A 16,063-nucleotide genomic window follows, 5' to 3' on the forward strand; every position below is an offset into this window, starting at 1 on the left:
AGAATTGTTAAAAACTTATACTGAAATTGGTTTATTTGGATTCACTTAGAATAATATGTGAATAAAGTGACTCAAACACGTTAAATAAAACATTTGATCTGAATTTTAAATTTTGAACACAAATTTGGGTAATTTCCATTAATTTTTTTCCCACTAAGCCTAGAATTTAGTAACCCAAATTTAAACATAATTTTTGGTCCAACCAATTTATTTTAAATAAGCTCAAATTCGATTTTATTTAAACTTACTTTATGAAATATAAGGTTTGGACTTTAATTTTAAAATTAATTTTTGAACTACTTAACTTAATTCGACAAGTGCAAGATCTAAACTTATATAATTAGGATCCAGAAATCATTTTATCAAGTTTGCATAGAGTCAATCTATGCATTCGAGATATTGTTTGTTTTGGAGGTCGGTGCTCTATCACGGTTTTGTCCTTAAAAGACGTCTCGGTGGGTTGAGGGATGATGAAGTATATAAACTGTCATTAACCTCGACTCCTGAATGATGTGAGACTATATTGGCATACTGAAACAATTCAAAATATTTATTTATTAGAAATTTGAGTTATATAAGCAAATTTTTAGACGTTATATATAAACCTTATATTTGGCAATTGAAATTTTGGGAGTAATAACGGTTGAAGTCAGTTGTCAAATGGTCCCCATAAAAGGAACTTAAATGATATATAATATAATATGAGAAGGGGAAAATGAGTGTTTTAAGAAATTTCATTGGAAGATGTTGATTAAAGAATAAAATTTCGAGAAAGGAAAATAGAAAAAAAAAACATGATGTAGAAGAAATATTGATGTGAAAGAGGAAGGAGAGTTTGAAATATTAGAGAGAGAAGCAATAGAATTCTTAGGAACACTACTGATAAAAAAAATAGCATACGTTTAATAGGAATTTATTATCATATGTTATATAATAGAAGATGACAAGAAAAAGAATTGTTATTGAAGTTATGTGAAATGTGGTTTTCTAGGTTATTTTAAACTGATAACTAATAATTCATTTAAAATAATTTGCTTTTTTACTAACATATTTAATTTTCTGTTTTTGGCTCTAATCTCTTACTTTTTTTCATTCATAGTATCTAAAAAAAGTTTGGAGTGAAGGGTGCTTTAACTTGAAAAGGTTGTGACTTTATTGCGGTATTCATTGTTTCTTCTTCGGCTTTGACAAAGATGTTCTTCTTCTTCTCTTCTCCTGCTTTTGGGCGACATGTTGCTCATTATCAATTCAAACATCAAATCCAACATTCTCACCTATTGTTGCTTCTACTCTTCATTTTTAACATTTAATGCTAATTTTACTTTTTTACCACAATCTTATTTATTTATTTAACATCCTGTTAAATCATTTAATTAATTATTAAGACAAATTCAGAAAAATATTTCAATTACTCATTATTAATGATGCATTTAGCTTTTGTTTTTCATTCTTCACTATTTTTCTCGTGATTAGTATGACTTGATAATAAAAATAATAAAAAAGAAAACGAGTTTCCATACGCTTTGACAATTTGCATGAATGTGGTTTACTTTGCTAGAATTTACGTTGAAACATGTGCACGTGAATCATCCACCTCTCTGGGATGTAAGTGCATTCGTTTCTTTTGCATCTCCTTATTATTATTATTTTTGTTTTTATTTATTTTCCTTTTGGCTAAGCAACTACCATGAGAATATATGCGTATCATAATAAGAGCCTACTTTATATTAATGGGAAAAATAATGCATCACCCAATTATACCTCTAATGCTTACATAATCAACTACAAAAATATATGTATAAAAGAAGCAAATTGCACAACTCACCACCCCAAAAAAGAGAAAATAGTTTTACCTTTTTGCCAAAATCAATTTCTATGATATTCATGGAGACATAGCATAAGTAGCACTGTTTTTATTATAATAAATATATGTAACTGATAATCTCTAATTCCATTATTTTAACGGATTCTTTTACATTAAACATTGTTGGTTTAACTAAATTTACTAATCCAACCATTTATGCGCCATTACTTTCTACACATAATTGTTTAATATTATTTTTGAATAAAAAGTTAACAACGAAAATATTTGAAATATGAATGTGTGAGATTTGAAAATGGTGGAAGAATGCTCATAAAATTTCTCCATATCCAAACACTTTTTTATTTACCTGTTTGGTAGAAGGATATAATAGTTGAATACAAATTTCCAAGTCTATGGGTTTTTACCTGAGCATAGTGTGTAGGTAACATTAGAATATAGTAACAATGTGGTATAGAATATCCATAGAAAATAAGTAAAAAGAAAGGTAAAAAGTTGAGTTGAGTAATTAACACCAAGCTGATGCCACAGTGAGGGTTCTTCCCATCCACCCAAAGCAAATCCCACCATTTTCTACTTTTACCTCGACTCGCTTCTCTCCTCCCAATCGTTCTTTTATTGACTCAGCCACTCTCTGACTCAGTGGTTTCAACCTGAATCCAGCCATGCCCATGCGCGCGCGCCACTTTCCGAACACCTCGCACCTTTCAACGCGGTCCCTTCCTTCGCACGCCACCGTGTTCGCTATCTTCCGACTCAGTCCTTCCTCGATCCTTATTCGCCCCGTGTTCTCCCGTGTCATCGTCGTCTCCAGCGAGTCAAACAACGCGCCGTAATACGCACACGACTCGGCCACGCGAGCCACGAAAGGCGCGGTATTGGTGTTCGCCTCTTGCTCCACCAGCGTCACCACGCGCGGAGCTAGTGCTTTCACGCGCCTCAGAAGGTCGTCGCGCGGGTTCTCCGTGGAGACGCTCTCGTCGGGCATTCTGTAAAGCCTGAACGCGAAGTTCACCGCCAGCGCCGCGTCCGCGTCGCAACCCAGCGACTCACGAGTCAACTCGGCCAATCTCCGAGTCAGCACTTGGAATTCAAAACTAATCCCGAGTTGCTTTGCGATTCTTCCCAGCATCACGCCCGCAGTACTCATCCTCTCGTCGGCATCGTTCTCCGCCACGGCGATGATCTTGACGACGGCCGGGGCCCCCTTCCGCCGCAAGGAGAGCTCGTGGAGAAGGCTCGCGTACTGTTTCCCGTTCCCGATGTCGAAATCCACCACGCAGAGTTTGGCGTTCTGTGATTTATCGTCGAATGCGGATTCGAGGATAGCGATGTTGGCCACCATGAGCGCGACCCTAAAGAAGAGAGAGTGTTCAAATAGCAACTGAGTGGACTCGGCGTGTTCCCTGCTAAACAATTCCGCAACCGGAGGTGGATACTCAACGTGACTCATCCGCGACTTGAGCGCGGAAACCATGCAATTTACGAAGCGTTGATCCGAATTCTGCGATAATCGGGTTAAGATCTGCGTCGCAACGTCGAATCTCCCCTCCGAAATTGCTTTCGCAACCTCCGTTAGGGACTGTTTGGCACTGATGGATTCCGCGGAGGAGTTGGACGACGTCGTAGAGGAAGTGGGCGAAGAGGACGCGCGTTTGGGCGGAGTGATTAAGTTCTGTATTGTGTCTGACCATTCAGAGGTGGTAACGACCGAAACGGCGTCGCCTTGGTCGTCATCATTGTCTTCTAGAAGCTGCTTTTCCAACTCCTGGAGGCGGTGGTCTATGGAGTTCTTATCCGGCTCGGGGTTCGCGATTAGCCTAGGGAAATTCGTGTGAGACAGGATCGAACTCGTGACTGGTTGCGCGTTAACGGCGTTAGGGCGAATGTGGTGGAGAAGGGAGGCGCCGTAACGGTGCGACGGAAAGGCAGATAATTGAGGCGAGAAGGTGGAGAATTGGTTGTGTTGAAAAGTTCTGGGCTTTACGGAACGAAGTTGATAGTTTGGAAGGAGTTGGTTATTGCCGTTGCTAATAAGAAGGTTGTTGTTGTTGTTAGAGAGGTTGTGGGTCTGGAATTCCGCGAGGGTGCGTTTCCCGATGAGAGAGGATGTTTGGTGTTGGGCTATGTTGGAGGAGGGCTGAAACAAAATCGAAGGTTGGGATCGGTAGAGTGGGTGGTGAGCGGTGGCGGGGTGGTTGTTGATGGTGGGTTGAACTGCCATGGATTGAGCGGGGAATCCTGTTGCTCCGCCGTACAAATCGGAGGGTTCAGCAGCAGGGAACCCCGGCGACGACATCCGAGGGGTTGTGGCGAAGAAAATAAGGAAGCGACTAAAAAGTTGGGATTTTGGAAGAAGGCATGGGAGAGAGAGGGGTAGAAATGTTGGAGTGATTCTGGTGAATATAACAGAGGGGATTTTAAATTCGATTAAGAAAGCCAGTGAACCCTTCTCTTTCTTCTATTCCTTTTATTTTCTCTGCATGCCTCTTTTCCCTTTTACATTACACATCCTCACATCACAACCGTTCGACTCCTTCAGATTCTAGATTCCATCTATTCAACGGACCCTGATGAAGTCCACAGGAGCCTAGACGCAGTCCTATCTTATTCAATAATAACAAACTTCAACTCCTGAGTCACAGCTTCCTCGGGTAACGCAATTCCAATCCTCACGCGCCCTTCTATACTTGTCAACATTTCATAACAGTATCAATTTCATCATCAAATCACTCTCTCCTGCTGTTAACTTTTCACTTCTTCAAAATATCATTTTTTACCTTTTAAGGCTTTTTAATATATTATTAAATACTATTTAAAACTATAGACAGGTTTATAATTATTTTTCTTAATTAAAGTTGTTAACCAATATTTAGACTTCTCAAAGAATCTTCACTTTTCATATTGTGCAATAGTGCCCTAATTTTTTTATGGTGCATTTCGTTTGTGTACTGCAGTGGCCAACATGTGTTTCAGTGCTTGTTTTATGTAAACAAAAAAATCAAGCTTATTTAAAATTTATTAACTCTGAAATTTATATTTGATCTTATGTTAAAAAGATTGTTGACTGAAACTCTTGCCTTCAATATTATACCATTATGTGCATTCTAAAAGAAAAAAATCACATCAATTTCTCTGAAAAGTTAAACTAATGATTAAGTACTTTATTACATAACCTAAACAATTCACATTCCAGCTCAAATATCAAATTTCTGTAAGAAAACATACAGAACATGGTTTGAAGATTATTTTTTTCCATGAAAAGTAAATGTTAAATAGATAGACAGATAATTAACATCTATGATATAAACAATTAAAAAGTAGTCAAATATTTATTATTGAACAAAACAAGTAATCATTCATTTGGGCCATGATTGAGGGAAAATAAAATCGTTGACAGTTATTAATTTTTTTTGACTCGATAATTGATTGTTTGATTTCATTTTATTATTTTGAATGATTTTTAACGCAAGTTTTTTTAAGAAAGAAATTCCGCAGAAGTTGTGTAATTTTTCTTACATTAAATATTTTTTCATGCCTTGTTACTTTAAAATAATTCAAATTCATTTCAAACTTCATTTAAATTTTAAATGTTGATAAATAAAATAAAATAAAAAATATATGTTTATGAGGCAAACTAATTACAGTAATATTGTATTAAATACATTAAATTTTATTTTAAAATCTTATTTTCACATTAACACTTAATAAATATCATTTTTATATTTAATATTAATGTAAAATATTTTAAAGCAAATCTCTCTCTATACACGATAATAATTACAACAACAAAAAGTTGTCTTATATAGAAAGAATTGAAATGATTATAAATAATTTAAAGATAAAAAATACAAAAAATAGAATGTAGTCTGTTAAAATATAGATTTGAAACAATGGTATAAACTACTGAAAATTAATTTACTAAACAATAATAAGACTATGTGGTGACAAAAGTTGTTTAACTAGTCTTTTTTTGGCATTATATGCAATATTTGGTAGCTCAACATTTTATTTAGTCCTTACTTCAAATAGTATTTTTGAAAATGTTAGTTGTTAACTTTTTTTTTATATATATTTCTTTCTTTCATCGAGTTAATGTTTTGGTCTTTAAGATGGTGTAGATTTCATTATAATTTAGGAAGCACATATGTCATTTATTTAATTATATTACGTTTATTTTAAACCTACTTAACAACTTAAGACAAATAAGATGTGAAATGCCTCAAAAGTTATATGTAGTGTATTTATATAATTATATAATTATCCATCACAAATATTATTTATTATGAAAAATTAAGTTATCAATAAAATATATATATATATATATATATAATATGAAAATTATAAATAAATAATTACCATAACTACTTTTGTTTGATATCTTTGTCTCCACTTATAATATACTAAATATGATAATAGCATGTGTTTGGATTGAGGTGAGGATTTGAGAGAGTGTGAAGAAAGTGAGGTTGTTTGGATTAGGGTATGTTAGGGTGGATGTGTGAGGAAAGTTTATTAGAGTTTGTGAGGGATGAAATGGTTGTGAGGTTTTTTTTAAATTTTTTTTTAAAAGTGTAAAATGTAACTTTACAAATTTATCCTTGTATTTAAAAATATTTAATTAATGAAATATGATGTATTTTTATGTAGATTTGAGTTAATTGAAATATTTTAAATTATTTTTGGTACAATTGAATAAGTTATCTCGATACCGTTAAATAATTATTTTTGGAAAAATACGAGTTACTTAATATTATCTAAACATGAAAATAATCATAAAAATAATATTATCTAAGCATATACAAATTTATTGTTATATTTATTTATACATTTTGAAAGTTTTTTATATTCATTGATTTAGATTGTATGTAGATACATAGCCATGTAGATATTTAGAAGATATTTTATAATAAAAAATATTATATATAAAGTAAATTGTACAACAAATTTATTTATAAAGAAGAGAAAATATATAGAATAAAATATGAAATATCATAATGTGATAATTGTGATGGAAAAATAATAAAAATAAAATGTGTTATTACATATTATTGCATGAATGACAAAACAAAAAGGAATACCAAAAAGGGAAAACACCACCATCATAGGTGGTTTTCTCCTCAAATCTTTGCATATGAAGAGGATGAGAGAAATCACTCTCCATGTAGATCCACTCTCCCCCTTCCCTGCACATCCCTTAATCCAAATCATGGATATCCATTCACATCCTTCCTCTTGAAGAGTACAACCCTTGAAGCAAACAGAACCATAATGATGAAGACCGGAATGAAACAATCATATTATAATTATATACAATTTCACATATACATATATCATCCACATTATCAATATCATATGTTCTCAATCAAATAATTATAAAAAAAATTATACTTGATTTATTATCTAAGACTATAAATAAAAAATTAACTATATCTTCAATAATGATATTAGGAACTAACTATGTTCCATTATGAGCCTAACATGAAAGTTTTTATATATATAAAAAAAAACTATGTTCCATTATTGACTAATACTTGGCCCATGAAAAAGAGTATTGAAATTCATCTAAAATCTACTGTTAGGACAACTCATTGCACCTACTCCACAAAATCCTCATTTAGCTTCTTCTTACTACCTCATATATGAAATATATGTGATTTAATTTATTAGTGAAGGTAGAATATCTTCTCTTTACTGAGTTTTTGTACATATATATTATTATGATCACAATAAAAAGCCCATTTGGTGGCAAAGAGGTTTATCCAAACTCAGCCACACTTTGCAAAATCTTTGTTTTCACCCAACTAAGAGTGATTATTCTCTCTTTGTTAAGTTCTCGAAAAATTATGCCTTATTTGTGCTTATATATGTTGACAATCTCATCAGCACACGGTCATCATCTCAGGATGTTAGTCTTCTTATATCCATGTCGAGTTCGAGTTTTGATATAAAAGATCTAGAACCTCTTCATTAGTTTCTTGGCATATAGGTTTCAAGAACCTAAGATGGAAATATGGATATGCCTCAAGCCAAGTACATCAAATACCTCCTAAGTTGCATCGACATGCTTCATTCCAATCCTCAGCCTACCCCAATGATCTCTTATTTACAATTCATCAACATGCCTCTACAACTTTTCAATATCCCATGTTATACCTCTCTGTTGTAGGTGCCCTGTAATATATTCTTATCACTAGACCGAAACTCTCATATGCAGTTAACAAGGTTTGTCAATTCATGCATAATCCTCAGGATCATCATTGGAAATCAATGAAAGGTATTATGAGATACCTTGTAGTAACCATTGATCAAGTTTGTTCATATGTCGAAACTCAACCTCCTCCTTATTGGATTCAGTGATGAAGATTGGGGAGCATGTGTAGATGATTGAAAATCCACAAAAGAGATATTATGTTTACATTGAATCTAACATTGTCTCCTGATATTCTCATAAACAGAAATTTGTTTCTAGGAGTAGTATGAACGTTGAATATCAAAGTATTGCAATTGTTGTTACGAAGATTATTTGGTTATCTTCATTGTTATTGGAGCTTCGAATACCAACTACAATTCCTAAAATATTATTGGACAATTTAGGAATTGTTTTGCTCAATGACAATCCTATTATACATTCGAGAACAAAACATTTTGGGTTGAATTTACACTTTGTTTATTACTGCATGCAAAACAAATTTGTCATCCTAGTTCATCTGCCTACACACTACGAAGTTGAAGATCTATTGACAAAGTCTATCTTAGATAATTTTTTCATAAAGTTTAAGATAAATTTATGGTTGTAACAAATTCAACCATCAGTTTTCAGAATGATAGACACATCATCAGTTTACAGAATAATGTTAGACACATTAGTCATTGTTAATGTATGCATGGATTCATGAGTCTTGTTAATTGGATTTTTTTTTATCTTTTTAACTAATATCTATTATAATATTATAATTAGATCTTTATAATTAGGAGTCTATCATAACTAATTTCCATCTTATCTCTTTAATTTTGTCATGTAAATTATTATGTTGATAAAACATCTTTTTATAATCGAGACATTGATCCCATCATAGTTTGATAGACATTTGTTAATATATCACGTATTTTTTAATTATAAAAATAAAATATTATTAATATTTTTTATTTTATTACGTCATTGTAGGATCAACAAATAATTTTTTAATACAGAATCTCTCAAGCTTAAACATGAACACAAAGTGTAATAAGCTAGACATTGAAAATATTCTATCAACACATAATCTCTCATACTTAAACGCAGGTAAAGTCTATTAATATTTTTTTTTTCTAAAATCCTTGGGAATTGATTGAAAGTTGTAATTCTCAGTGCATTTCCTAAAAGCAATATACTTTGTAATCTCCTCTGCAATTTCTTTTGTGTTAAAAAGTTTGTCTTGAGAGACTCTATAAAAAAGTATAATTTTCTATAACACAGTATAAATTTAAAAAACAATTGTATGCATTTATAATATAAAAAAGTTTAAATCTTCAACGAAACAAATATTTACATGTAGCAGCTTAAAATTCAAATTATACATAATGATTAAATGATATTGCAGTTTTTTTTATTAATTCATTTAAATATTTCTTTAAAAACAAAATAATGACAGTCAACAACGAACATCAACTCTCATAAAATATAATTAAATTTTTTGTTTGTTTGTTTAAAATGTTACTTAATTCGATGATAGAGTAAATATAAAAGAGAAAGACTATTTTTAAGAGATATTTATAATTTATTAATTTAAAACTTTGGTAAATTTTTGCCCAACAAAATGAAAGGTGAAAGATGAATGGGTGAGGGAGCGTGGTGTGAGAGGCGCGTGGGAAATGTGTTGAAGGAATAATAATGTGTTGTACTTGTGAGAATGAAAATGAATGGGTGTTTGTGTTTTGAACCAATTCTAAAAGTGCACACATTCAGTTCAATCCACTACAGTGAAAAAGTCCCCCAAGCCAAGTGGACCAATCAAAAGACGCGGTCATGCTAGCTTTCTATAAGGCCCGGTTACTTTAACGAATCTCCAATCTATTATAAATTCCCGTTTATGTTTCTTACCGACACCAACCAGTTCCTCCTAACACTTGCTTCTCTGTTTGTTTCCCTCCCACACACAATCGGGCAAAACATTATAATAAATAAATAAGCAAAAAATTTGTCACCTATAAAAAATTGAGAACAAATTTTGTTAGTTACGATAATTTTATCTCACCTAAATAAAATCATTTTTATAAAGAAATTTCTAATCTCTTTACCAAACTATTTTAATTATTCTCCTCTTGTGTTTAATGATCGTGTCCTACGTTCTTTTCTCTCGTTTTAAACCTTTATGAGAGAATACTCGGAAATATTATTATTATAATTATTATTCCTTTTACTGTAGTATGTGGTTTGACTCAGATTATGATTGAAATTAATTTTTATGTAAAACAGTTATACTCAATTTAAATTTTTTAAATAAAAAATTAACCGTTAACAACTAGAGTATCTTAAAGTAATTTGTAAAGAGTATATGCTTTTTAAAATTTTGACCTAAAACTTAAATTTGAGTGATGAGTGTTAAAGTATGTGCAGCATAGTTTTGAAGTTAAGGTCTTTCTCTGAACCTTGATAGCTCCACCTCATGTCAAACAGAGACTTCAACATTCGCTCCTCTTTCCAAATGCAATCCTTATTCTTCACAAAACTACAAAATAAAAACATGGATAATGATATATTAATAACCCATATTTTTTAATATTATTATTTTAATATTTTTTATATTATTTAATTATAAATTTATCTTTTATTATATATATTTGTATTTAAATTCATCACATTAAAAATTATATACAATTCTTATGGTTGTCAAAGTATCATTTTTCTAAAAATAGAGTACACTTTTCTTCAACCACCTATTAGCCATAGTCAACATCATCTTTCATAACTCAAAAATATAATATAACATCAAAATATTATATTATTATATAGTTGCTTCATGAAATATGTAAATAGAATAGTTAGATAATTTATTTTAATAAAACTTTTATCTCTTTGTGAAATATGAAATATGCAAAATATATCATCCAATCACATAACATTTAAAAGTTTACAAATGAATTGATTATAACTAGTACTTATTGTTCATTTTGATAAATGTTAGATTTGCTTATTACAAACACTTAAAGTTACATGAATCTAATCAAATATATGTCCAAGAAAGTTGTAATCATTTAGAGTTTACAAAATGATAAATTTTCAGAATATTTAATTAAATTTTATAACCTATAGAAAAGACACAAAAAGGTAGCTAAATGAAAATTACAATTGTTGTCAAAACGGCTTGAGCCCAGGAAAATACGCTAAACTTAGGATTTTGGCGCTAAAAAGATTTGGAGTCCGAAAACATCCTAAAAATTGCAGTTCAATATGCTTAAGTGTAGGGAAATTGCACTAGGCGGATTTGGGACTGAAACCACCCCGAAACAAACACTACATCTAAATTTGCTTAAACGTAAGGAAAAAATGTTGAGCAAATTTAAGGTCGATAGTACCCTCAAATCAACAATTTTAATCTACTTAGGTGCAGGAAAAATATGTTAAGCGAATTTGAGATGCGTTGAGCGAATTAGGCATTCACTCAAACCCAAATCTTAGGTGTTATGCAAATTTGGGGCAAAGAATACCCAAAATTCTACACTTCAATCTGTCACTACAAGAAAATCATTAAATAGAAACCAATTTTAGAGACAAAAATAATTAATTGTTATAATGACTAAATTAGAGACCATTTAAAAAACTAAAAAAATTATTGGTTTCTAAATTAGTTTCTATTATTGATAAATAGTTTCTAATTTGGTAGTTAAACATTGGTAGCTAATTAGATACCAATTTAGAAACTATTTATCAATAATATAAACTAATTTAGAAACCAATAATTTTTTTAGTTTTTTAAATGGTCTCTAATTTAGTCACTATAGCAACTAATTATTTTTTGTCTCTAAAATTGGTTTCTATTTAATGATTTTCTTGTAGTGCAGTGAGGATAAAAAATAATTGCCATATAAATAAAAATAATTAAGGAAAAGATACACAAATTAAAATTTTATGTAAAGATGTTTTCCTTTTGAAGTATTATTAATAAAAAATAAGATTTGTTGATATCAGTTGCATGTATAAAAAAAATACATGAAAAATAAATAGTTAATACAAATCAATAATATTATATATACAATCAATCAATGTACTTAAATAAAATAATTTTTTATTGATTTAAATTTTTCTTGAACTATTTTTATAAAAATGTTAACATTTTTAATTTAAAGATTTTCATATAATAAATAATATATAAAAAAATACATAATTATATTAATTTTGACATTATATTGTATATGGTCAATTTCGACATTCATGACCGATGTCGTCATTTATGACCGATCCCACGTCAATATTTATGAAAGAAATATTTACAAGAATAAGTACACTTCGAATAATCAAGTCTAACCATTGTTTAAGATGATCCTTTAAGCATAACTTATGTGTATGAAATTTTCTCTAATACCAATATTAACACATAGACTCTTCCTTAACTCTATAAATACACTCTAAGACAAGACAAATATACGTATTTAATAACATTATTACTTTCAACAACAAAATACTGAATACCAACTTTGACAGAGAATAACCTTTTACACGTTCTCTCTCCTAACTAAAATCAAAGACTAAGATATTTCAAATATTTACATCACATCCAGAAATATCATAATGGCCGAAATGAGACATTCATCACATACAACAATATACATGGTTTATTCTAACTAATTAATTAATTAATTAAATTATTTAAAATAATCAATTATTTAATACAGTTATTTACAAACAAATTATTAGCATATTAATTCTTTCATGCGCCTTTTATTTTGCTTTAGCTAAAAAAGTATCATTAGCCTAAATAAATAAAATCTTCCGTATAAATTATCACTATTCAATTTTTATGAATACAAAAATATGCACTCACGTGTGTCGTAGAGCACACTATATTTTTAATTCGCCACATATAATTATTAATTTGTAAGAAAGAAATAATTCTTATGAGACTCAGTGAATAATTTATTGGCAAATTTAGAAGAATAGACAAAACTATTAATTCACAATAAACTGCAAAAAGAATAAAGAAAAATAGTAATTGAATTCGCAATGGCAACGGTAAGAAATTAGGAGGGTATTAATGTCATTAAATGTTGTTACGAGGGACAATAATGTAAAAGTTAGTTACCGTTGAAACCCATTTCGTTCATTTAAAGTTGTGGCTTTTGCTTATACGTACTTGAAAAGTGATCAACAAATCAAAAAATTACAGAGAAAGCAAGAGTGAATTCTCAGAGAAAGAAGCAGTTTATCCAGAAATCAAAGAAAGGAGTTATTTGTAAGTTTTCCTTTTCGCTTTGTTGTAGGAAGGTTTATTTATCTTCTTCTCCGTAGTGTGAAGGAAGATCTTGTTTCATTTGTTTTTCTCCGGTCAGGTTAGAAGAAGGAAACGTGAGGTTTTTTTTGGATTTTTGAAATCTTGGGTTGGGAAATTTGAAATCTTGAATGGGGTTTTCTAGTTCTTTTAGTTGATCGTATGTTTTCAGGCCTTGTCTGGTTCCATTCGATTGAGCATTTGCATCCAACAATCACTTGAAATATAGGGATTCAGTTTAAGGACCTTAACGGAGCATATTAGGGTTTTTTTTATTTTATTTGGAGAGTTTTTTAATCTTACCTTTGTGCTTTATCCAGTTTGATGAGATGAAATGAAAGAACTAGTGAAAAATTGAGATTTTGGATGAGTAGGTTGTTGATTTTTCTCTGAAAATAGAGACAGAAATTTGGTGTAAGAATTTTGTAGGATGGTTTAACCTACTAACAATAATATATGCAGGACGTTCGTTTGAACATTGACAACATTAACAAAAATGGCAGCAAGAAATGGTCGGTTGCTTCAAAACCAAAACCTCATCAATGTCCATGTTCATGGTATATGGTTCTTTTGGTTTAAATTTCTTCAATCATTAATTGGTTTTCTGGTAGTTTTTTGTTTTTACTGTGCCTAGGCTAATTCATAATATACTGGCGCAGGAGCAGGATCTGTTTCTGGGAAGGCAGATTTACCAGGACAGAGGAAAGGTAGAGTTGGGGGAAGAAAACCACTTGGAGATCTATCCAATGCAGGGAACCTCATAAACCAATTTGATGGAAAGAAAGCCCTAGATGGTTCTTTGAACATAGGCAAACCCTCTGTTAATAAGGCACCGAAATTGCAGAAGTCAAAGAATCTTGAAACTGACAAAAGAATTGGCAACAAAGCTTCTGGGAAATCACTTACTGGTAGTAGGAAAGCACTTTCTGACATTTCAAACTCGGGGAAGCCACAAGTTCCTGAGAATAAAGATAAACACACACTGAAACCTTGTTCGCTGATAGAGGAATCTCTTCCTCCCAGTGCAATTGCTGAAGAATGGATCTTGCACGATCATAAGAAATGTATAAAATCACAGCTTGAAAATGAAGACGTGCATCAATTTTTCAAGACTGTTGGACTTGAGGATGGTAATTGTTATTGCATTTATTATGTTTTTAATCTGGTGCATATTGTCTCTTAACTTGGGCCACTTGTTTTAATTATTGTTTTGCTAGTTGAACTTTGTGAATGGTAATGTTGTTCATTTTAGCTGGTAGTTGCTTTTTACTTATTCATTGATTTATGATCAGATGCAGATGATCACATGGCAATGTCCTTTGAACTGTCTGCAATAAGTAAACTGAAGGTTTGTTTTTGCAGTTCCTCGTGTTTCTCCTGGTCTTCTGTATCCTCCCTCCTTCTAACTTATTATTTCTCCATTCTTTCAGTCTGAAAGTGCATACTTTGAATTGGAGGAGATACCTGAATGGTTGCCTGAAAGGCAGTCTCTATCTGCTCTGTGTGGCTCCCCAACAAACTGCAAGACTCCAGGCTTATCAACTTACCGTACAATGTGGAGTGACTCTACTGTCAATTTCAAGTTGATCGAGACACCAAAATTGTCCAAAGATTGATTTCTCTTGCAACAACTTAAGACTTCATATGAGTAGGTATTTTTGCCACAGATGGTGTTGGCAATGATAGTAGTATTTTTTTGTTCATCTTAGATATTCTGTGCCTCACTTGTGTGATTGTGGCATTGTTTTAGTAGACATGTTCATATCTGTACTGTGTTGAAAAAAAATCATTGTGCTCCCACAATGAATGTTTTTCTTAGAGATCGGTTAAATGTTGAAATTCTTATTCTTATGCGCGCCTCTTTTTCGTGTTTTTTATAACGTACTGTTTGGTTAACACATGGTCATGAATCACTATGCATTTTCTGCATGAAGTGTGTGTAATTCAACAATTGTCAAATCCACTGAAATGTATAATAACCACATCTTACTAGGTAACTCTCTCATGCTCACAAAGGTGGTAACAGATTTAGCAGTTTTAACTTGTTAAGGATTCTGATATATTGACACATACACTTCACTTTAAAAATTAATATTTTATTTATTTTTACTTTTATTTTTTAATTTAAAAATATTATTATATTATTGTAAAAAGTGTCAAATGCATGTTATTTACTTTTCATAGTGTCAACAAAACTTTTCTCTAAAAATATCCAATATAAGTTTCACATTTTCTTAGCTACGAAACATACATGTTGTTGCCAGCAGATTGTAGGATGAAACCAAAATTCATTTGTAATTTGAACATATTTAAAAACATTAGTTTACATGGTACTGAATCAATTATATCAAATGCTTCGTTACAGCGCTAGCTTATGGTACAACCTAAACCTACGTAGAGTAATTCTGACAGGAAGACGGAAATGAGTTAGTAATTTTTAAATATTGCAGCACATACAGAAGAAAACCCTAAACAGAATCACATTATATCACAAAATAATGATGATGATTATAGCAACATATTAGCAACAGTATCTGGTCTGTTGGAACATTTTTCATCTTGTTCTTTGGTTTCACGTATAACAGTAGCTATTAGGATAAACTTTCCTTATAAATCATTTTCGGTTGTGATGTTCTGTTTTGGTTTCCCTCCTGAAACAGGTTTCATATATTTAGCATCTCTAAATAATACTATCAGTATACCTCTCAAGGTCATGCAGTATTTTATTTTTTATTTTTTTTAAGTTTATACTAAGCTATTGCATCTTTACTAT

General features: G+C 31.2%; 2 protein-coding genes across 2 annotated transcripts; one reads left to right on the plus strand and one right to left on the minus strand.

The window, feature by feature from the left end:
- Window positions 1–2,140: 2,140 nt before the first annotated feature.
- Window positions 2,141–4,472, minus strand: LOC137828002 (scarecrow-like protein 8). Its single transcript, XM_068634392.1, has one exon. The coding sequence runs from the start codon at window positions 4,119–4,121 to the stop codon at window positions 2,331–2,333; it is 1,791 nt and encodes a 596-aa protein (XP_068490493.1). The 5' UTR covers window positions 4,122–4,472; the 3' UTR covers window positions 2,141–2,330.
- An 8,665-nt stretch (window positions 4,473–13,137) lies between these two features.
- Window positions 13,138–15,141, plus strand: LOC137828911 (protein PATRONUS 2-like). The gene is made up of 5 exons (XM_068635663.1): window positions 13,138–13,254; window positions 13,753–13,847; window positions 13,950–14,420; window positions 14,583–14,638; window positions 14,721–15,141. Exons 2-5 carry the CDS (start codon window positions 13,787–13,789, stop codon window positions 14,904–14,906), a joined length of 774 nt encoding a protein of 257 aa, XP_068491764.1. The 5' UTR covers window positions 13,138–13,254; window positions 13,753–13,786; the 3' UTR covers window positions 14,907–15,141.
- Window positions 15,142–16,063: the final 922 nt, after the last annotated feature.

The sequence above is a fragment of the Phaseolus vulgaris genome, chromosome 7, assembly GCF_000499845.2.
Source record: "Phaseolus vulgaris cultivar G19833 chromosome 7, P. vulgaris v2.0, whole genome shotgun sequence".
Taxonomy (NCBI): Eukaryota; Viridiplantae; Streptophyta; class Magnoliopsida; order Fabales; family Fabaceae; genus Phaseolus; species Phaseolus vulgaris.

Excerpts from the sequence above, each read along its gene's own strand:
- LOC137828911 (XM_068635663.1), top strand. The coding sequence starts at position 13,787 with ATGGCAGCAAGAAATGGTCGGTTGCTTCAAAACCAAAACCTCATCAAT. Across the intron at positions 13,848-13,949 it reads CATCAATGTCCATGTTCATG|GAGCAGGATCTGTTTCTGGG; the intron begins GTATATGGTTCT and ends ATACTGGCGCAG. Across the intron at positions 14,421-14,582 it reads GACTGTTGGACTTGAGGATG|ATGCAGATGATCACATGGCA; the intron begins GTAATTGTTATT and ends ATTTATGATCAG.
- LOC137828002 (XM_068634392.1), bottom strand. The coding sequence starts at position 4,121 with ATGTCGTCGCCGGGGTTCCCTGCTGCTGAACCCTCCGATTTGTACGGC.